The 22,004-nt window shown below is 42.3% G+C and overlaps 1 protein-coding gene across 1 annotated transcript in view; it reads left to right on the forward strand.

Annotated features, from left to right (window-relative positions):
• The window catches only part of ANKRD50 (ankyrin repeat domain containing 50), a 39,240-nt gene extending 22,777 nt beyond the window's left edge, over positions 1–16,463 (forward strand). Inside the window, exons 4-5 of the mRNA XM_057377163.1 lie at positions 7,717–11,264; positions 13,482–16,463. Of these exons, the coding sequence (XP_057233146.1) occupies positions 7,717–11,261 (3,545 nt within the window). The 3' untranslated portion in view covers positions 11,262–11,264; positions 13,482–16,463. The remainder of the gene's footprint in view (positions 1–7,716; positions 11,265–13,481) is intronic.
• The last annotated feature ends 5,541 nt before the right edge of the window (positions 16,464–22,004 follow it).

Genomic DNA, 22,004 nt, shown 5'->3' on the forward strand with positions numbered 1-22,004 from the left:
GTTGCATAGTAAAAAAAATTTTTACAGCTTCTTCATCCAGGCTTTACTGTGTCATGAGAACATTTCTTCACTGTAATGACATTGTTACTGGAAGTTCTCTGAAATTTAATAAAAGGCAATATCTGGACTGGATTCCAGGCCTATGTATAAAGCCTGTGTGTATTAAGGACACAATTAGGACAGAAATGTGATTATAGAACTTAGACCCATAGGCTTGCTCGTTTCCACAGTGSCAAAAGGTCAATGGGATAATTGCATTTTGGAATGAAGTACTGTATTAATCAGTGGCAGACATGARGACTGGTATTTGGGAGTATGTGAGAGCTAAAAGAAACTTTGGGGTTGCTTCACAGGGTTCCTTCAGGCATTCATATGGGAATAGYTTTGTCAAAGTCTGGCTGATTAGATATGTTGTCGTTGCCAAAAAAACAGACAAAACTTTTTGACAAAAGTTCTATTTCCTTTCTATTGATTCAGACAGTGTTTCAGATCAGTCCTAAAAAATTGCTGTTGTCTTCTAAGTATATTTCCAGRTGGAATTCCTGACAGGAAAAATCATCAGAAGTAATGGATATGCTTTTAAAATCAATTAATTTCCAGTGAATTAATTTTTCATTTCCACAGAGTATGACTTGATGRATAGCATAAAGGAAGTTGGTGTGGGATCCCATAATCCCATTTTCACGGTGAGAAAGGTATAGCAAAGAAAGAATTGGCTACAAATAGAGAAGAAAATTTTAGGGTCTGTTCGGAGGAAATGGTGGTTTAGCCACTATGAGAGGAAAATGTGACTTTACAGCCAAAGTGATGGCTGCCCATTTAATACACTGTTGGAGGATTTTCCTGTTTCCAGCCAATATTCAAGTTTGTAAAAGGTGTAGAAAGGATATGAGGAGCATGGCTGAAGCTTTTGTTAACTTCAGAAACCATGCAACTTCGTAAAACTGCAAATAATGTGGATTTCTTTTCGGGTTCTAACCTGGAAAGGATTGATTGGCATTAATTCTTCTACTGGGGCAAGCTCTTCTCCTCCTTTGTGGTATTTGAATGTTTACTTTTAGCTGAGCCAGTTGTTAAAGCTATTTATATTTAGTCGGTGGGCAGGCAGAATTGAAGATCAACAATAAATATTTGAAACCAAATAAAAATCAGTTGTACCATAACTTGGTAAGAGAGATTGGGATCCCTTTAGGATTGATTAAGAAAATGTGTCCCATCTGTAGTTATTTCTGCTAAAAATTTTTTGGAGTATGATATGAAATATACATTAACCAGTATTAATTTGTCTGCAGTAAGTTTATATCTGTTTTCATTTAAAATTTTCATGGATTGACAGCTTCCTCTGGATCTCTCTGACAAATAGGCCTAGCTCTCATTTCAGGAGAGTGCTCTCAACTGACTGGAATTGCAGGATTGCTGCAGTGGCCTTGTCCTGCTGATGCTCTTTTTGGGGTGTGCAGTACAGATGGGAGTTGTGCAAGCAGCTCCCGAGCCAGAAGCAGTGATGACATCCAAGAGAGAGTCCAGTCTTTCTCCGTGGTGAATAATCATCCCTAGCGCTCTTAAAGAATGAGAAAAGGAGGAGGGGTGTTTATTCTGATCCTCTTTGTTCTTTCGCTTCTGGTGGCGACTTGTTTATGAAAATGGAACAGTTGTGCCTGCATCTGCTGCAGCTTGTGCTCTGAGCCCTTCTGTATTCCCAGATTCTGTAGTAGCACAATTGCTACAGACTTTCCCCCCTCACTCAGATTCTCAGCTTTCATTAATTTAAAAAAATCAAAAATACAAAAAAAAAAAAAAAGTTTTGCCTCTTGTGGCTGCAGAGACAACCTCAAAAATAGGAACCAAATGTGAGCTGATGCCTGGCTGAGTCTGCGGTCGCCCTCCACAGTGAGCAAACAGCAGCCAAAGGAGTCACAGAAGGAAGGGGACAGCTACATTAACACAGCTTTTCCAGCAGAAAAGTGGCACAGAACATACAATCATTTATTCTTTTTTTTTATTTTTAGCTAATGAGCTAACTTAACTCACTAATTACCTAGTGTTTCTTCTAAAATGAGACTAAATCTTGAAAGCACAGGAGTTGTGCTTACAAAACTAATTTCCTGTCTTGAAAAGCCATCATATTAACTGGAAAACCAGGAGCATTTYAGTATCAGGCAATTTTACATAGGTAAGTTGGAATGAACAGCAGATAATTTCTCATTAACAGCATAAATGTAAATAGGCAAAAGTGCATAGGTACAAATGGTTTTTAAAGGGCTTTTTTTAACAAGCTTTTACCTTATTTCTTCCCTTTTCTACACAAATAAATCAAGTACCTGTGGCATCTGGCTTGATTGTACCCCTGAATTAAACACTGACRTTCTTCCAAAGAATTCCTTCTCGTGCATGAGGTGTGAGTTGCACCAGTGCAGCACAACCCGTGCAGATCTCACATCTCAGGGAGCCACAGTTCTCATGAAGTTAACGGCAGATGCCAAAAAGATACTGGAAACTTCAACAAAAAGAAGCAAAAGTGGAGGTGAAGGGGTTCAATTTAGCCTCAGAGGCAGCCTAAGCTCCATTCACCCACTCGTCCACAGGCAGAAAAAGACAATGTCATTTRTCACTCTTTTATCTGACTTGCAGTTCCAGCTAGACAGATATTCTAAGAGTTTATATTTAGCCAGATTTATTCTTGATTTGAAATCTTGGGAACGTGTCTTATCATGTTTCTGCTATTTACGGGTCTTAATAGATGTGGAGGGTTGTTTTCCTCATAGCCTTTAAAAAAAGATTAAAAAAATAAACAAAAATGTGAAAACTTTAGAGAAATAGAATAAAAAGAGCCCCACAATGCAGGTTCTCTCAAAAWGCTTGGTGATTAAAGTTAGGAAGGTAGTTCTATTGCTGGATCCCCAAATCAAATCAATTGTCTGATTTGGAGCTGAACCTTTCTCATTAGCTGCCAATCCCCAAAATAAATGGCATAAGACTCAAAAGGGAGTGCTTCCAAAATAAAAAAAAAATCAAGTTGTCCTCTAATTTTTCATTGTAGGTTGGAATTTATTTGGGTGATTTCATGTTTCTTTGAAGTCTTCTTGGGAGCTGGATTTTTACTATAAAAGATAAACTATATATATAATTTATGTGGTTGTAAAATTTACTTTTATAATACTGAAGCTTTGAAAARGTTTATTTCTTGCTTAGGTTTGGAGTTTGGAAAGAAAAATTGTTTTGAATGCTCGGGAAATCATACAGGGAGCATTTAATTACTATGTCCTTCCTTTTTATTACCACTTTGAAAGCGTTGTACTAGGGAATTTCATATTTCCTTGTGAAAAGTTGTGTGTGAATTTGAACCTTAATTGCCTTGTAATTAAAGAGGGAAGACAAAATTGTTTTAAATGGGCTATTACCTGTAGATCTAATTAAATAAACTTCTGTGCAGTGCCACGGACCAGTGAGAGCAGCAGCTTTCAGCCTCAGCRTCTCGTAGCATCTGCAGCAGAGGCAGAGAAATTTGTGATGCACAATACACTGCAAATGCACTAAAAGCTTAGTGTGCTGCTGGAGTCTCCAGGTGCCCTTTACTCTGCTGGATGAGTTAATGTTTTTGAGCAGATGTGCATAAATGGCCACAAAAATACCTAATTCCATACATRTTTAGATCAGCAGTGTGAATTCTTAATGCCAAATTACTGCCATGTTTGTAATCATTTGGATTACTCTAAAGCTAAAAATTCAGTTATATGCATTAGAATGTTTTTAAAACTTCTATTATGTRCTTATGTAAATCCATCTAAAGATATGAAAGTTGAAGGATATTTTTAAATATTGAAACTTGCTAGTTAATAGCTTATTTTTTATCAAAGTAAGAAAAGGTTGACATGCTATAAAAGCATTTATAACTGAGATACTTTTTTTCCCCCTTTTGAATGACCCTAGATCTTGCCAAGGAACACATTTGGAACAGATTTGTTTACAGAACTGCCAGAAATGTAATAAATCAGAACCATCCATGCTGGAGCTCCCATTGGGTTGAAAGTGATGTGTTGCAAGAAAAATTTTAACAATGCAAAAAGCAGGGTCGTGGGACTGCAAGCTCTGTCTACTGTAACTTCTGTTTTGCTGAGCTTAAGTAGTTCATGGGAATGCATCTGAAACAAAATGAGCTTTCTCCTAATGTTTTGGTGCTTCTTGTCCATGAAAGTGACTTATTGTATGGGGCAAGCTTGAAAAGCAACTTTGCWGGAGCTTTGTTTGGAAATGTAAAATGACCACATTTAGATAGATATTTTGAGGGGAAAAAAACATAGCTTTGTTTTCCTCCTTCAAGCTAGCAACAAAAATTTCAGACTTAAAAAATGCAGTTCTATCTATAAGGCYTCTTTGGAATTATTTGCTTATTATAGTATGGCCTGGTGCAGCGGTTAAAATTAACATCCTGTTATGGCCAAAAGTCTGTTCCAATGGCAGTTTGTTAATCCCAACCCTTAAAGGACATTCTTCCTTGGGATGTGTGAAGGTCTGTATGAGTGTAGTGTGCTTCTTGTGATCCAAGCTTATTTTCAGATACAACACGTAGGATCTCATTCACATGGAATGTATGGGAATACTGCAGAAAAGAAGAATAAAGAAAAGGAAAACAAAAAAAAAACCAATTTCTGGCTTTCATGAACATGTAGCCAGTCAATCAAATAGTTTAAAAGTGCTCTGAAGCYTTCTGAAATTTATTTACTTGTCTGAAGTGCTTAGATATTTGGTGTGTCTCAGGGTAATATTTTTAGCCCTAGTATGGAACAAAGTAATCAGAGYGGCACAGAATGTTTGGGGTTGTAAGAGACCTTAAAGACCATCTYGTTTYAACCCCCCACYRTGGGCAGRGACACCTTCCACTATCCCAGGTTGCTCAGAACCCCATCCAACCTGGCTTTGAACACTCCAGGATTGGAGCATCCACAGCTTTTTTGGGCACTGGTAGCTCATTTAAAAGAAAAAAGCCCCAAACACACAAACCCTTCATTTTTTACATTTTTATTTGGAAGGCTTAGGGTCTTTTATTTTTTTGTTTTTACATCCAAAACTATTCTGTTCACTCTCCCATCCATTTTGGGAAGCAAAATTAAAATTGCTTTTCAAAGAAGGCTTACGAGACAAGCAAGGGTCTTTTGTTTTTGAAACACAGATACAGAGACTAGGGCACTTAAACAGTTATCACTCTGCAAGTTTTCCCGTGAAGGCTGGGAGTCAAGGGAGGTGAAGTGTAGTCATTAGTCAGGCAACACTGAACATCAGCTGAAATCTCAGGATTGCTGTTGTGTGAGTCCGTCGGGGGTTTTCTTGTCGCAGGGAAATTAAATCCGCTACGGAAAAAAAAAACACTTGAGTGATGCAAAAATAAAAATAGCTTGTATTTGYAGGTATATGTTGGAAGGAAGGATGTGGGCACAGGATTGATGTGAGGTTGGGGATTTTGTGAGCAGGGTCACTTAGGACTAAAGACACGGAGGATGAGTTTGCAGAGCTCTCTGCCTGTTCTGGGTCAGCCAAGTGACAGGGACAGATCTGTACGAGGAGAAGCAGAGCAGTTCAAAGGAAGGTGAGCAAATGGGTGGTTGAATTTGCTCCAAACTGAGCAAAACAGAGMTGTTTCCTCTGCACATGAGCCAAGCAAAGGGAAACTTGTCTTTAATTGCAGCTCCTTGTATGCATGTAACTGTGAGTCCAAGCACCAAGCAATGCCCTGGTTTTAGTGTTATTTTTTTACTTCTGTATCTTCTGAAGGATCCTGACCTAGAAACAGCCTTTCACTTTGAGTGGAAGCTTGGGATCTGCAGAATCACTGGGCATTGTTCTTACTCAGCAAAGTTTCTTATTTGGGTTATGTGCAAGRATTAAGGGCTTCACAGAGTTACATACGACATATTTGAATAAAATACATAGTAAATCAATGAATTATGCTACTCTGCAGGTCAGGTTAGGACATTTTTTGAATTTGTGGCACATTATGGTGGATAAAGATGGTTCTGTGTTTCCTTTTAGAGAAAAAAAAATCCTCTGGAATGGAGAAAGATTATTTTCTTCCTCCTGGCTTCTCWCTGAAAAATTGTCAAGTAGTTGATCTTACTCGTGTAGTCTTATCCTCTGAACTGACTGTGCAAAAGTGTCCTCTCCACTGATTTCCTTTTGTGGAGAAGCSTGATTTTGTTTGTAGTGTTTCCGTAATTGCTAAGGGAAGCAGAAATATTTTAGTAACACTTCCATAGCTGGCCTCTCAGTTCAGATCTGTCATGTTTGTACACTGCTTATGTAGACTAAACAATTAACAGAGTGACCTTAACAGGACATTCAGAGTGTCTGCTGAAACCACTGGGGAGCAGAAACCACAGCTCTGTTACTGGCTTGAATCTGCTGTCAGGATGAGCTCACACACCGAGCAGCCTGATCCACAGAGTGTTTAAATAYTATAAATACATAGATCTAGAAGCAACATCTTTCAGAGGCTCACTTAAAATTATTTGTTCCACGGAGACGGGGCCAGAATTGAATTGACCACATTGATCTATGGTTGCTGTTCCTTCGGTATAATTTAGAGTTTAGTAGCTTATGGTTTTGTTTGAAAAGCAGAGTGGGTTTTGTTTKTGCCTAGCTGAGCTGGGTGTAAGGAAGGGATCACAGCCTGTCCCTGGAGGTGCAGTTCTGGCCTGGAACACAGTCACTGAAGCTGCCGAGTCTGTGCCCTCTGTGGTTTTCCCGTAACTTCCGCAGGAGCGGCGTTCAAACAGCRCAGCATGTCATTAATCAAAGAGGGTAGGTCCTCATCGAGTGCTTACCTTGGCCCTACCAAAGCAAATGTTTGAAATGGCAGCAGTGGCCGTGTATCCACACAGCTCTGCCATCCCTCAGCCCCATTCCTAAGAGGATTAGGGCTGCTGAGGAACTTCCTCACACGTGCTGCTAGGAGCACTGTCCTCCTTGAGCGGGGAGGGGACAGACACCATCTGCATGCATGAAATAATGTTCCTTTTTCCTCTGAAAGTAAACAGGCTGGAAAAACAATGAGATCACTGTGAGAAAACCTGTTTTTTATACCATGAGTCACCTACCAAAGAACCGGGGTGTTTATCTAAAACTCAGTCCTCACTTGAAAAAAGTGGGGAATTTTCGATGCACAGAGGTCTAAAGATACTTAAAACTATTTCTGAGTGTCTCTCCTGTATGATAATAGCTTTTAAAAGAAACTGTGGTGGTCAGGTCTGTGATTTATATACATTTAATCATGCATGTGCAGCAGGTGTGAATAGCCTCTTCTGTAATTAAATATACATAATAATTCTCTTAATCTAAGTAGCTGAAAATTACTTGGAATTCCATTGTTAACCACATCGGAGAAGGGATTATTCCTTTAAKAATATAATAATACTTAATAATCTTATTTTGGTTGCAGTTTTGATGGTTTTKCTTAGATGTTTATATTGACACACAAAGTGATTTTCAATATTTTTTTGTTAATAGCACRTAGTTCTTATAGTAGATGATGATAACCATGCATCTATTATGAAAGTTTTCTGCTATTATAGGTAATTTATATTTATGCCGTTTATAGGGGAAAATATTTTATTGTGGGTATTCCCTACCCTAAAATGTCTTGGCTTTTATTTGCACTTCTTTCAACATGGAGTTAAACAGAACTGGATCAGAAATAACTACAACTTTCTTCCATCTCCACAGGTTTTCGAAAAATAAGTCTGGACGACCTCCGGAAAGCTTACATTGTGAAAGATGTGCAGCAATATATTCTGCATCGTTTGGACCAGGAGGAAGCYCTGAGACAACACCTCACAAAAGAAACGGCAGAAATGCTGAATCAGCTTCACATCAAAAGCAGCGGTTGCTTTTTGTACCTGGAACGTGTCCTAGACGGAGTTGTGGAGAATTTTATTATGTTACGGGAGATCCGTGATATCCCAGGAACATTAAAYGGCCTCTACCTTTGGCTCTGTCAGAGACTTTTTGTGAGAAAACAGTTTGCAAAGGTCCAGCCTATCCTCAATGTGATTCTMGCAGCCTGCAGGCCCTTAACCACCACGGAATTGTACCACGCGGTGTGGACCAAAAACATGACGCTGACGATGGAAGACTTCCAACGCAAATTGGATGTCCTGTCCAAAGTMCTCATCGATGGCCTTGGAAATACAAAAATCTTGTTTCATTACAGCTTTGCGGAGTGGCTGCTGGATGTGAAGCACTGCACGCAGAAATATTTGTGTAACGCTGCAGAGGGACACAGAATGCTGGCCATGAGTTATACCTGCCGGGCAAAGGATTTAACACCCTTAGAAGCTCAAGAGTTCGCGTTGCACCTCATTAATTCCAATTTACAGCTGGARACTTCAGAGCTGGCTCTGTGGATGATATGGAATGGCACACCCGTCAAAGACTCCCTGTCAACCTTAATTCCCAAAGAGCAAGAGGTGTTACAGCTGCTGGTAAAAGCCGGGGCTCACGTCAACAGCGAGGATGACCGTACGTCCTGCATCGTTCGGCAGGCCCTGGAGAGGGAGGACTCCATCCGCACCCTGTTGGACAACGGGGCGTCCGTCAACCAGTGCGATTCCAACGGGAGAACGCTGCTGGCCAACGCGGCCTACAGCGGCAACCTGGACGTGGTCAACTTGCTGGTGTCGAGGGGRGCGGATCTGGAGATCGAGGACACCCACGGGCAAACGGCGCTTACCTTGGCTTCTCGGCAGGGCCACACCAAGGTGGTCAACTGCCTTATCGGCTGCGGGGCCAACGTCAACCACACGGACCACGACGGCTGGACGGCGCTGCGCTCGGCGGCGTGGGGAGGGCACACGGAGGTGGTGTCCGCGCTCCTCTACGCCGGGGTCAAGGTGGACTGCGCCGACGCCGACAGCCGGACGGCGCTGAGAGCGGCGGCGTGGGGAGGACACGAAGATATTGTGCTGAACCTGCTCCAGCACGGCGCCGAGGTTAATAAAGCTGACAACGAGGGCAGAACGGCTCTGATCGCCGCCGCCTACATGGGGCACAAAGAGATTGTGGAGCACCTGCTGGACCACGGCGCCGAGGTGAATCACGAGGACGTGGACGGGAGAACGGCGCTGTCCGTGGCCGCGCTCTGCGTGCCGGCCAGTAAGGGCCACGCCTCGGTGGTCAGCCTCCTCATCGACCGCGGTGCTGAAGTTGACCACTGTGACAAGGATGGCATGACCCCGCTGCTGGTGGCCGCCTACGAAGGACACGTGGACGTGGTTGATCTGCTTCTGGAGGGAGGAGCTGAYGTTGACCACACGGACAACAACGGCCGGACACCACTTCTGGCGGCAGCGTCCATGGGCCACGCCTCGGTCGTGAACACTCTGTTGTTTTGGGGTGCGGCYGTTGACAGCATCGACAGTGAGGGGAGAACGGTTCTGAGCATCGCGTCTGCACAGGGCAACGTTGAGGTAGTACGGACTCTGCTGGACAGGGGGCTGGATGAAAACCACAGAGACGATGCGGGCTGGACGCCTTTGCACATGGCAGCTTTTGAAGGTCACAGGCTGATCTGTGAAGCTCTGATAGAACAGGGTGCTAGAACAAATGAAATCGACAAYGATGGACGGATACCTTTCATATTGGCCGCACAGGAAGGTCACTATGACTGCGTGCAGATGTTGCTGGAAAATAAATCTAACATTGATCAGAGAGGCTACGACGGGAGAAACGCTCTCCGGGTTGCTGCCTTGGAAGGYCACAGAGATATCGTCGAGCTACTGCTCAGCCACGGAGCAGATGTGAACTACAAAGACGCYGATGGCCGGCCAACGCTTTATATCCTGGCATTAGAAAACCAGCTTACAATGGCTGAGTATTTTTTAGAAAACGGTGCAAATGTCGAAGCGAGCGATGCTGAAGGAAGAACGGCGCTCCACGTTTCCTGCTGGCAGGGCCATCTGGAGATGGTACAGGTGCTGATAACGTACCACGCCGACGTGAATGCTGCCGACAATGAGAAGAGATCCGCCCTGCAGTCTGCGGCGTGGCAAGGCCACGTGAAGGTCGTGCAGCTCCTCATCGAGCACGGCGCTCTGGTSGACCACACGTGTAATCAAGGTGCTACTGGACTCTGTATTGCAGCCCAAGAAGGGCACATTGACGTTGTCCAGATCTTACTGGAGCATGGTGCTGATCCAAACCACGCYGACCAATTCGGGCGCACTGCAATGCGAGTTGCAGCCAAAAACGGACACTCTCAGATTATTAAATTGCTGGAAAAATACGGTGCGTCGACTCTGAATGGTTGCACTCCATCTCCGGTCCACACAATGGAGCAGAAACCCTTACAATCAGTCTCCTCTAAAATGCAGTCCTTAACCATGAAGTCCAATAGTTCKGGGAGCACTGGAGGAGATGTGCAGCCTGGAATGCGGGGATTATCCAACGGGCCTKCGCACGCCTTCAGCTCTCCTTCAGAGTCGCCCGATTCCACAGTGGACCGTCAGAAGTCATCTTTATCAAACAACTCCCTGAAAAGCTCCAAAAATTCTTCTCTCCGCACCACRTCCTCGACGGCCACCGCTCAGACGGTGCCCATTGATAGTTTCCACAGCCTGTCGTTCACGGAGCAAATCCAGCAGCATTCCCTGCCACGCAGCAGGAGCAGGCAGTCCATCGTCTCCCCTTCTTCCACAACCCATTCCCTAAGTCAAAACCATAATTCACCGAGCAGCGAGTTTGAATGGAGCCAAGTAAAACCCAGTTTGAAATCAACTAAAGCGAACAAAGGGGGCAAAACAGACAACTCCAGCAAGTCTGGGTCAGCTGGAAAAAAAATAAAGCAGAGTAGTTCCTCCCAGCCCAAAGTGCTAGAGTATGAAATGACTCAGTTTGATAAGCGAGTACCTATTGCCAAATCTGGGACAAGCGTGCCRCTGAAATCAATGCCACCAGAGCCACAGTGCAAAATTTTGGTCCCACCGGCTCAGCACGAGGTTGGTCGGTCTCAGCAGCAGTTCCTGATTCACCAACAGAGTGGGGAGCAGAAGAAGAGAAATGGCATTATGACCAATCCAAACTACCACCTGCAGAGCAATCAGGTTTTTCTGGGCAGGGTTTCTGTCCCACGAACAGTGCAGGATAGAGGGCATCAGGACGTGTTGGAAGGCTATCCCCCCGCAGAGACGGAACTCAGCCTTAAGCAAGCCTTAAAACTTCAGATCGAAGGCAGCGACCCGAGTTTCAACTACAARAAGGAGACACCTTTGTAAAAGGTAACTTAGCCAGTCACAAAGGAGCCAAACGCCTGTATTTCATGGTGTGCATTTAAAGTGTGCTAAAATCACATTTTCTCACTGATTATCATAATTGCTTTCATAATGAATGTGATGAATGTTAAAATCTTAACCTGGCAGGTATTTCCTTCACTGTCATTTACAAGCATCAGCCATAGAGAAATCGGATCCCTGTCATGTTGTCTGTYTAATTCAGTTGCTCAAATTGTGCCCCACTGTCTTTGGTAAGTGACTGAATAAAAGAGCAGGTTTCACATGGCATTGATTTGGAATTTCRTTTCCAAATGTAAGGACAGGTGAGAATTTTAATACCTGATATATTCAGGTACAGCCTTTATTTCATTATTTACAAAAAGGCTCTTCAGGAAGATTTTGAAGGTTCTTATACGCAACCACCTTCCTGAATGTGAATTTGAAGGGTGAAGCATAATTACCTATAAATTAGGAAGTTTAACATACTATTCTGAAGCTTTGATTTTATATTTCTGCTACTGTAAAGGTAACCCTTCTATAAAAGARGTGGCTTTGCTCAGAGCAAGATTGTAATATATGTTATGGTACCAATTTTCTGTCAATTCTGTGAATCAGAGGAGGTCATGTAGATATCTCACCTCCTTCCAATACTGAATTTTAAGCTGAAAAAGTAATTATAAGTACCTTTTTCGGGCCTGGATTGTCAGTGAGTCAGCTAAAATAATCCTATTTTTCTCCCTCTTCCTGTTAAGGTGTATAGTTTTTAGGGTATTTGGAATATGTTAAAGTTTTTGATTGGAATTTCAAAGAAGCAGCATTTTTATGAAATGTGTGCCCATCTCCTATGGCTTGCTCGCTTATTTTTGAAAATCTTTTTTTTTTTTTGTATGTGAATGCAGCGTTTTGGATAGCTCAGGTTGTTGCTCCTCAGAATAAGAATGTTCTTGCCAGCTGACTCAGTTCTGCTGCAGATCATCAAAGACAAGTTTCTAGGACGGTTGCAGGTGGTGCAGGATCCACAGATGGATGAYTCTCAGCTGTCAAAAACATAGGAGTTTTCTCAAAATGTCCTGGCAAATTATTTCAATGGAATACGTCTGTGGATGTAGCTGGAGAATTGCAGAGCAATAGAATATTGTGTAGGGCCCTATGCTGGGGTTGGTATTTGGTTAAATGACAATGTTTGAAACAATAAAGTGTTTCAAAAACATCTGTACTAGAGCCTGCACATTTGTAAAATGGAAATATTAGCAAAGGGTGAGATGAGCTGTGAGGCATGACAGCAGGAGCAGGCTGAGAGGAATCATCAGCTGGGAGAGAAAAGGCTTTAAATCTTCATAAAAGTTACAAGAACTTCAGATTCCCACAGTAGAACATCATGCCCAAACAGGATTAGAATTTGTTTGTAATTTTTTCCTGCTTCCATAAAACTTTAAAGCGTATAATTAAGKATTGTATTTCCTAACTCCTATGTGCCTGCAGCTGATGTTCATTGCTTGCTTTCATGTTGCACTTTACTGTAAATCCATTGTGTGGTTCTGATGTAGAACGTATTCATCTGACCTGGCCTGTCATCAGAAGACTAGTTTTGGTGATTTTTTCCATCTTTCTTGATTTTAAAGTATAAACAGCATATAAAAAAAGTCGGAACATTGCACATACTATTTTTTAATTGAGCTTTGCTTTATCTAGAGCAAGTGATGTGTTACTGAAAATTCAGGCTTTTTTTCTTGGTTATGCAACTTGCTAAACAAAGGAGCTGTGGATAACCAAATGGTTCCTTTTGCTTTTTCTCTTAACAACTTTCTTCGTTTCAAAGATGGGAGTTCAGAACAGTTTTGTCTGGATTATTAATTGCTTGGCACAGGCTGTAATTTACCTCCTCYTTTGCCAAGTCTCAAGCAGAAGAAACGGTAATTTCCCTGACCGGTGAATAAATGAGTCACCTGTAGGGAATCACATCAGAAATACTCCAGGGGAGCACTGGAGGAATGGCTTCTTTTCCCAGCCTTTAGAGGAAGCTCTCCTGCTGCTTGGGATGGCAGAGAGCACAGGGTATCCATCAATCAGGGGATTGGGGTAGGGCAGGAAACACTTCTCATCATCAGGTTGTTGTTGCTGTGTGCTTTTAACTTTAATTAGGGTGATGCAGCTCCCTTTCTGACAATGTTGTCTGTGTTACAGTCTATTTCAAAGCTTTATGTTTTCGTTTTGTGCTTGCAGGCCAATTCCATGATGCTGTGACCAGAAGCGCTTCTGCTCCCAATGATTTATCAGCTGGCTGGGATGAAAGCAAACAATGCTTGTTTAGTCCACCTAGAAGTTCAAGAATGTGATTCCTACAGTACAGTTACCTTAATTACTGTAACGTGCCTACATTTTCAGGCTGCCTTCTCAGTATAACCCTCTGTGCTTCGAAATTTTATTTTGTGTACTTTGTATTTAATACACAGAATGAGCACTTTTTTTAATTGCAGAAAGATATATGCTGTATTTCCCTGACCACAGCTGAAAATGGTAAGAGCCAGGAATTCCAATTTCCTATTCCAGATCGCTTGGTAGAGGTGCATGTGCCACAGTGAACTGTGTTATGGAAAAGGCAGTGCTTTTTGTATTTATTTTTTTTCTGTGGCTAAAGAAACTAAGCAAAGAGTTTGTCACATTTGCATTGTTGTCATGTATTGTCAGTTCCCCGTGTACTTCAGAAATTCCCTCCAGAATTACAAGTCTTGTAGCAGTATTTTATAAATACTGTACTTGTGTGTTCTGTCTGCGTGATTGCTGTTCAGTGGTGGCAAAGAAGTCGGACTGCAACCGCCTGCRGTGTCTTTGGGATTTTTAAGAGGCAGAAATCTGCTCTCTGGTACTACAGCACCTAATCTGGATGTCAGACTGGGACCACTGAAAGCAATAGGCAAATTTTGGACACTTGGTCTTCAATMGGCTCTGTTATTGCTACGGTGATGAAGTGACTAATATGGGTATGTCCGAGGTGCTAAAGGTCTGATCCTGCTTTCATGGATATCTCTATCCATTAGAAACAGCTCTTTCTCTTTTCCAAGGTCGAGGAGTGTTGTTGGGAATGTCAGTAAAGCAAACCATGGCAAATGCAGACCCTTGGTGAGCGAGGCTGGGAGAACACACAGCATGGGAAAGCACAGTGGCAGCGTTGCCTGGGGAGTACAGAGGTGACGGAGTTAACCCTGTCCTGAGACAATAACTCCTTAAAGCACAAACTTGTATGAATGTGGTTACTGCTTCAGGGGGATGGGGTGGAGCCAGCGTGTCTCTGTACCTGGAGCACAGTTAATCAGCAGGCTGGAGAGTCCATCTGTGGGTCATGGAAAGCTGGTTTCCCGCTCTTACAGCAGAAAAATTTTTCTTAGATGAAAGAGAAGTCAAGGTCATTGTTGTGAAAGTGAGCAGTGTGAGTTTTTCCTTTGAATGTGCACATCTTACTTGCACAGTTCTGCAAGTGATAAAATGAAACAAGTRGGTTATTTTCTCCTACAAATGCAAGCTATATTCCACTGTTCACCATTACATAGCCTTGCTCTTTAGAAAATAAGCCTATTTTTGTATGCACGTATTTCTTCTAAAGACTTGGATTTCATCTTTTTTCATGCTCTAATTCTGATCATTCCAGAAATAAAGGTGATAGAGTGCTGAGGTTATTTTTCATRGATGATTAATTAGATCCTTAAATTTTGATGAATGGCCCCTGGATGTAGATGTAGTCCATATTCTGAGGCACTAAAGGGCTCCATGTCTGGTTATTATGATCAACAGTCATCAGAGTACTTTTTTTAATTTTAAATCTTGCACCTCCATTCTTATTTGCTTGTTACTAAGTGTAAAAAGGATCTTTTATAGTCAGGCATTCAGCATATAGTAAAATTAGATGTTAGAAGCTGACACACGGCAATATGGATTATTCTGAATGTTTCAYGTATTGAATTTCTTGTCCCCGTGGGACAATTATAAAATAAACATAACAGGAGTCTGGCAGAATGGCCTTAAGAGGGTTAGTGGCTTAGAAAAGAGAAAGTACCAAAATGTTCTCAGCAAACTTGTTCCAAACCTCAAATATAGTACATTTGCAATACTGTGCAAGAATACAACTTCTCTTCGTTATTAGATGTATGTTTTGTTCTGTAGAAAGGGATCCCTGAATGCCAACGTTTTTTCTACTGACCTTGACTGTCATTGGGATTATATTTATTTAATTTTATTGTGTTGTTATTAATTGCACCTTGTGGACAGAGGACGTAACGATATGGCCAGTTTCACAAGGGGCCACAGCTTCTAGATAGTCGGGTGGGGTTTGTGTGAATAATATTTACATTTGAAACAGTGGCTGGGGAAACCCTCTCTCCAAATCAGCAGAAGGTAGACCTGTCAGAAATGTTTTCATAATGGTAGTTCTGCCACATTTTGAGTATCCCTTTGGAACAGAGCWTGAATTGCTTTAAATCATCCATTTTCTCAGAAAATCTGTGTAATTCCACATTGCTGTTGCGTGTGATTTTTAGCATCTCCATGTGTGAGGGTTTTGTGTGCCAAGCCAAGTTWCTGTTCCATGTACTGTTCCCTCTGCTCTGCCCTTTTCCATCCATAAATGGAGTGGAGGTGAGCAGAGGGATGTGGCTGTGACTCAGCACAGCTCCTCCTGCCAGGGCAGCAGTTCTCACAACCCAAAAAAACCTGAACAAAACAGGAATCCTGTTCCTCTTCATCCCATTTCGCTGGTCCTTTCAAGGTCATCTCCACAAGACATCCAAAATTCTTGGTGGGAGAGCTGGGGGAAAAGACTGTTCTGTGGACACGGATATCAATACTGTGTGCATGTGGAAAAACTCACAGGAAGAGAAATGCATTAAGAGATACCAAGGCACAACTGATGCATTTTTGTCTTCTTTGTGATCAGTATTGAAAACATTGCCATTTCTTTAAAAAGGTGTTTTCCCTCCTCAGTTACTCTGCTATGCAAATGTCTGTTATGCTTAATACTCCCCATCTGAACTCCTCAGTTAACTTGGTTTGCAGATAGACTGTTTTTTCCTGGAGTGGGTTGTAAATAGCCTTTAATGTACATTGAATGAATTTCACATTGTAAAATTTTTATTTTATTCCTTGTATTATATTAAGCGAAAATCCCTGTGTATATTAAAGTGCATAATAAATATATTTGCTTTTCAGCAGACATCTAACTGTTTTAATTTTTCTACCTCATTTCCTGGGACATTTCAGRAAAAGGTTATTAAACTTGATTAACTTTTGTGTAGTGCTAAATGAAGCGTGATGTGTGTGTCCAGTAAGCAGCCTAGCAAACCTCAGGCCCTGGCATTAATTCCTGTGGCCCTGAGCATTTGCAGGAGAAAATTTGCTGCGTGTCCTTCTGTTTAAAATGACCATTATATACTGTAAATACCGTGAGGGCCAATAAATTCTCTGTTTCAGTTGCTCTAAGTTCTTTACCAGTTCAAATGGAGTTTGTTCATTACTGCCTGGGATGAGTGTTTCTCTCTAGTATTTTAAGCAAAGCTCTCTTACTGATGGGGGCCTCCCATTTTTTTTTTTTTTTAATTTGTTATTCGAAAGGGTAGGGGAGAGAAGTTTTCTGGTCATTGCAATAATCCCCTTTGGCCCTTTGATTTTGTCTCACTTCTTCAGATCATAAAGCCACCACGATTTGTCTGCAGAGAGTTTCTGTGCCTTCTGCTTCAAGCTTACCCCCAGGTATTCGGGTTCACACAGATTCCAGCAGCTGGTGCACATGGGTCCACTGATTTYTAAGATGAGGTGAATGGCAAAATGGTCATTATCTGCTGACTTGTTTTCTCTGTGTTTCTGTTGTTTCTCRCAGCAATTACTGACCCACTTTTGTTAAGTTTTCTGTGTCTGAAATAACAAATGAGATACATTWATTCGGTGGCTATTTTTCATTTGAGCACAGAATTTTCACTGAATTAATCTTTGAGTAAGTTCAGAKACAGACATTTTCTTCAGATAATCACTGTAAGAATATTTCAATAAAATAATTCAACACCTGTTTTAAATATCTTATTCTGTGGAATATAAACAATCACGTTCAGTAATGCTTCACATCTTCTGTGAGGTCTTTACAACAATTTGGCTTCTGTRTTATACATATTTTCCAAAACTCTGAGACTGGTTGGCACGGTAAACTAAAGCTTTTCAGTTGGAGGCCCTTTGAGAGACAGCAATGAGAATTTGGCATTGATCTAAATCCTAATCATTTTAGGCTACAAAGAGTCACAGAAATAGGGTATGGGACTGAGAAATCTAGTTGRCAAATCATTCTGAGAAAGAGGTCATCAAATGCGTATATAGGTAATATAAACAGATTGACCTTTAGAATTAAAATGTAATTCGCTGGTTTGGGGCACAAAATAGAATAAGGTGTTGAGGTCTGGTTGTTGGTTATAGTTTTTATTTCCCCCATTAACTTTTTCATGTAACTTAAGTCTTCATCTTCTAGGGAAAAGGTTTTTTAAACAATTAAGTAATAAAATTCTCTCCTCTCTGAGGTAAGGCTGTGAGCAGAGCTGTTGCGTGCTTGTTATATCTTGGTGAACATTAGGCAACCTCACAGGGAGACTGTTTAAAATTTAAAGCTTTATTAATAAATGACAAAGACAGAGTGGGCCTTTATTATGATTTATTTTGTCACCTTGCATTATGCTGGATATCCAATTTACTGTTGAATTTTCTCCGAGAGCAAAACATTGCAGGCTYACTCAGCTTTACTAACAGTGTAATAGTTCTGTTGCTTTTTTTTCATATTGCTGTCATGGAAGGTGTTGCTATTTGCCAGTAAATCCCAAAACACTTCACAGAAAACACAGGAGAAACAATGAGATAAAGACACATTTGCTCWGTCAGTCGCTTAACAGGCTCAAAACAACACCAGGAAAAGCCCCTGGGCCTCTCCCAGCACCAGGCAGCTCTGCTGCCTTGAATAACCTGTTGTCTGGCATTAACTCATCTCCTGATTTTCTTTTTTCAGTTGCTTTTTTTAGCTGCTTTTTGTGCATTTGCAGTGCAGCTCGCTGGAGGCTGTCCATGCAGCTGGGTGCTGCCAGCTCCAGCTCCTGGATCTGTGGCAGAGGAGTCAGCTCTGGCACGGGGTAGAGCTTGCCAAGCTCTCCGTAGAGTTGTGCTCATTTTTGCTACTGCAATCAGAGCTTTCAAAAGCCCTCTTGAAAAAAAAAATAGAAAAAAAATAAAAAAGGGCTTATCCAGGAGCCTCGTTGACAGGTGAGAGCTTAGTGAGAAGCAGCACTGAGCCTTCGTGTGCTGGTGCCAGTTTTCCGCTAATGTAACACTCGGMATTGAATGGGAGATAAAGCAACGTGAATGTTTCTGTCTCTGCTCCCATCTCCTGTCTCCCCTGTGCCTCGGTTAGCTGTCAGCCTGCTGACAAATTAATGGGGATGCCTGTTTCTGAAGGCTGTCATTTGTGGCATCGTGTAAAAGATCCTTTTACAGACACAGCGTGTAAAGAAGAGGTTTTTCAGAAGCTGGGAAGGACCAAGTTACATTCTTTCCCTGCCAGTTGCACTTTTCCATACAGGAGCAGGAGCAAAAAGCAYCTGGATTGGTGATGTACGAGGTTTAGATGCAGAGGAGGCAGGGAGGGGAGGGAAGGTTCATGGCAGCTAAGAAGTCTTCAAGATGCAGCTCACTCTTTGCCACATCTAAAAACTTTACTGCTAAAGCAAATCGTGGGATGATTAGAGGATGCATAATTAAGGATCCTCATTTGTCTGCCAGAAATGCTCACTGCAGACCGTGAGCGAGGCAGAAGCGCATTCGCTCTGGCTCTGTTGCAGTGTTGGCCCTGGTAACACCGTGGTTAATTCACTCGTGTTCTGCTGAGATTTCCCACAAGGGCTCTGGATGGAGCTGGATTTGAAATGCTTTTGCTAATTACTTTTTTTAACATGTGAAATTAATGAACAGAATTACTCAGGGACATTCTTATTAACATGGGGTCGAGACTCCCTCCTTGAGCAGTTACAATCCATCCCCTTCCACAGCAGTAATGTGGTTCCCTTCACCTGAGGAAAGGTAGCAAAATCTAAATGGAGAGTGAAATGCTTTCTGGCTCACACTGCTGGCTCATATTCATGCAGCCTATTTCTATAAAGGGTAAGCCTGTCCTCTTTGCCAGGATGGAATGATGGATTTGAAAACAGCCATTTCAGGACGCACCAGAAATTCATCCAGCCCTGCAATCTGTCATTAGCGATGACCAATATCATCAGATGAGAAGAGAAAAGTACAACTGAGTAATTTTTCAGTGATTTTTCCTCTAAATGTTCTCCAGCTGTTTGTGGTTCAGGGATTTCCAAACYCAGAGACAATGTCTTTATCATTAATATTTTCTGTGCCAGTCAATGTTAACTAAACCAAGAGCAARTGGCTAAGATTGAAAAAGCAGATTGTARTTCATAAATAGTATTTAATATTTGYTCTTTAAGGGTGAARCCACTGGACAATCAGCTACTGAACACAAGTTTTAAACCATAAGTATATTTTTACTAGGTCTCTGTCCAAAAGAATTTATTCAGGAATAAATGTGGGGCAGTTCATATCAGCATTATACAATGCAGAAAATAAATATATTATTTGAAGCATAAGAACTTCCTCACATCTGCTGAAAACCTGTTTTGCAACAAACTAAGAAATAACATTGCTGTGCCCCAGATTCATGTAGGGAAGCTGGTCGGTCTTTTTGCATGGAGACAAGACAGTCCCAGAGACATCAGATTTATTCTTCCCTTATTAACAACATGAACAAAGTTGGATATTGATTCACTACTTCTCCAGCTCTTAGTCAAAGCCATCAGATGTTGGCAATAGGGAAGGCATCAAAACTCTCAAAAATGAGCCTTTTCCAGATTAACAACAAGCACAAAGGGGAGCACAGGTGCAGGAGGATATTTCAGTGGTGCAGCACAGCAGGAACCAGGTGAAARGGAAAATTACTCCGGCAGATGTACTCCCTCCTGCATTTCCTAAGCTCCTAGTCTGCCAAGCCGTATCCCAAGGATCAAGCACTTACCCTGCAGAAATAATGACTGTGTTTGCCTTTTCAATCTGTTTTCCTTTAACTCTGGGGTTTTCACCGATCACATGGACAATGAATTGGAGTTGCCAAGTAGTGTCGAGCTGCTTTAAACTTGATATTCCCCACACTCCTAATCTACTCCTTTAGAAACAAAACGGGTTTCCACAACTCAGATAACACCATGGTCGAAGTATTCCTTGGCTCCTGCAGTTTTCCCAGTCTGGCAGGACCACTGGGTTGTGGGCACTGTGCCTCCTGTGGAAAAAMCAGTCTCAATCCAATCTGCTCTGTTCTCAGTTAGGCATCCTCATTGTCAGGGGGTGGGGTGGTGGAGATGGACAGGCAGGGGATGGATGTGGAAGGGAGGCCTGATCTTTATGTGGATGTTTTTCAATGCCCAGGGGGGACGCAGGGAAAAAATTATATCCATACATATAATATGTAGTAATATATATAATATATACTATCGTTATATATAATATATAGTAATATATATTATATATCCTTTATATTAAAATATAATATGTATTATACCTATTATATGCATATATATGTAATATATTAATATATTATATTAACGAAATATATCCAGATAAAGGAAAAAATACCTCRTTTGAGCACCCAGCTCCACGGTGGGCAGACCAGAGCGCTGCCCTTCAGTAACAAACGGGAGGTGGGACTGGGAATCAAAACCTCCAAAAACACACCAGGGGCTCATTTTTAGCGTGTCAGAGGAGGGCTACCAATGAAGAGAGAGGGGGCACAGCAAAGCCATGATAGAAAAGTTTTCCCCTAGGTGGATACAGCACAGAATGAGAGGTGTGGGAGAAGAGAGCATTGCTTTTCTGTCCAGGAGGTTTCTGAGCCTGGCAGAAGAGGTTTGATTTGAAGAGCAAGGTARGGACAGAATGTTCACCCTTCTCCTAATGCAGTGTGGGCTGTCCCCTGCTCGGGAACAGCTGGTGGGAGGATTTTGTTTGGATATCAGGGTGCTGCCGTCGCCCTAGGGTGGAAAGCACAGCGCGGCCCCTCCCGTCGGAGGAGGACTTTAATCCACGCATTCATTAGTCTGAAATTACATAAGGCTATTTAAGAGTGTTTCTKCCATCCTGGATGTGTTCGCCTCGGTCTGTTGTGCAATTAAGACAAAAAATAGCTGGTGTGGAGTGCAGTGGGGTCCCTGCATCCAGAGCTGGAGCGCAGCAGCTTTCACAGGGATAACTCCAGCGCTGGCTCCCTGGGAATGACCTGAGGGCTATTCAAAGCGCTTCAATCTCTTTCTAAACATGAAACGCCGCCAGCTCATGACACAGTTCACTCTCTGTTAGTCGAGATTAATCAGGGAGTCTCCAGGTAGACGCCCTCAAACATTAGCACTGCGGGACTGCTGCGTGGGAATGAATGCCATGCGCAAACATCCACACGGAGGCCGGCGGGTTTCTCTGCCCCGGGGCAACGCTGGCTTTTCCCGACCTGTGCTGGCTCCTGGATAGAGCCAGGGCTGCTCCGGAGCTCGCAGGGCATCCTCAGAGGCAGGAGAAAGAGGAGAGACCCCGCATGTCCCAGCCCACCGTCAGGGATGCCATGGCACCGTGCCCATCTCCACGCTCTTCCCAAAGGATGAGGCTGCCAGCTTCTTGGCAGGGCTG

The sequence above is a fragment of the Malurus melanocephalus genome, unplaced genomic scaffold (assembly GCF_030028575.1).
Source record: "Malurus melanocephalus ecotype Western Australia unplaced genomic scaffold, MMel_1.1 scaffold_304, whole genome shotgun sequence".
Classification (NCBI taxonomy): Eukaryota; Metazoa; Chordata; class Aves; order Passeriformes; family Maluridae; genus Malurus; species Malurus melanocephalus.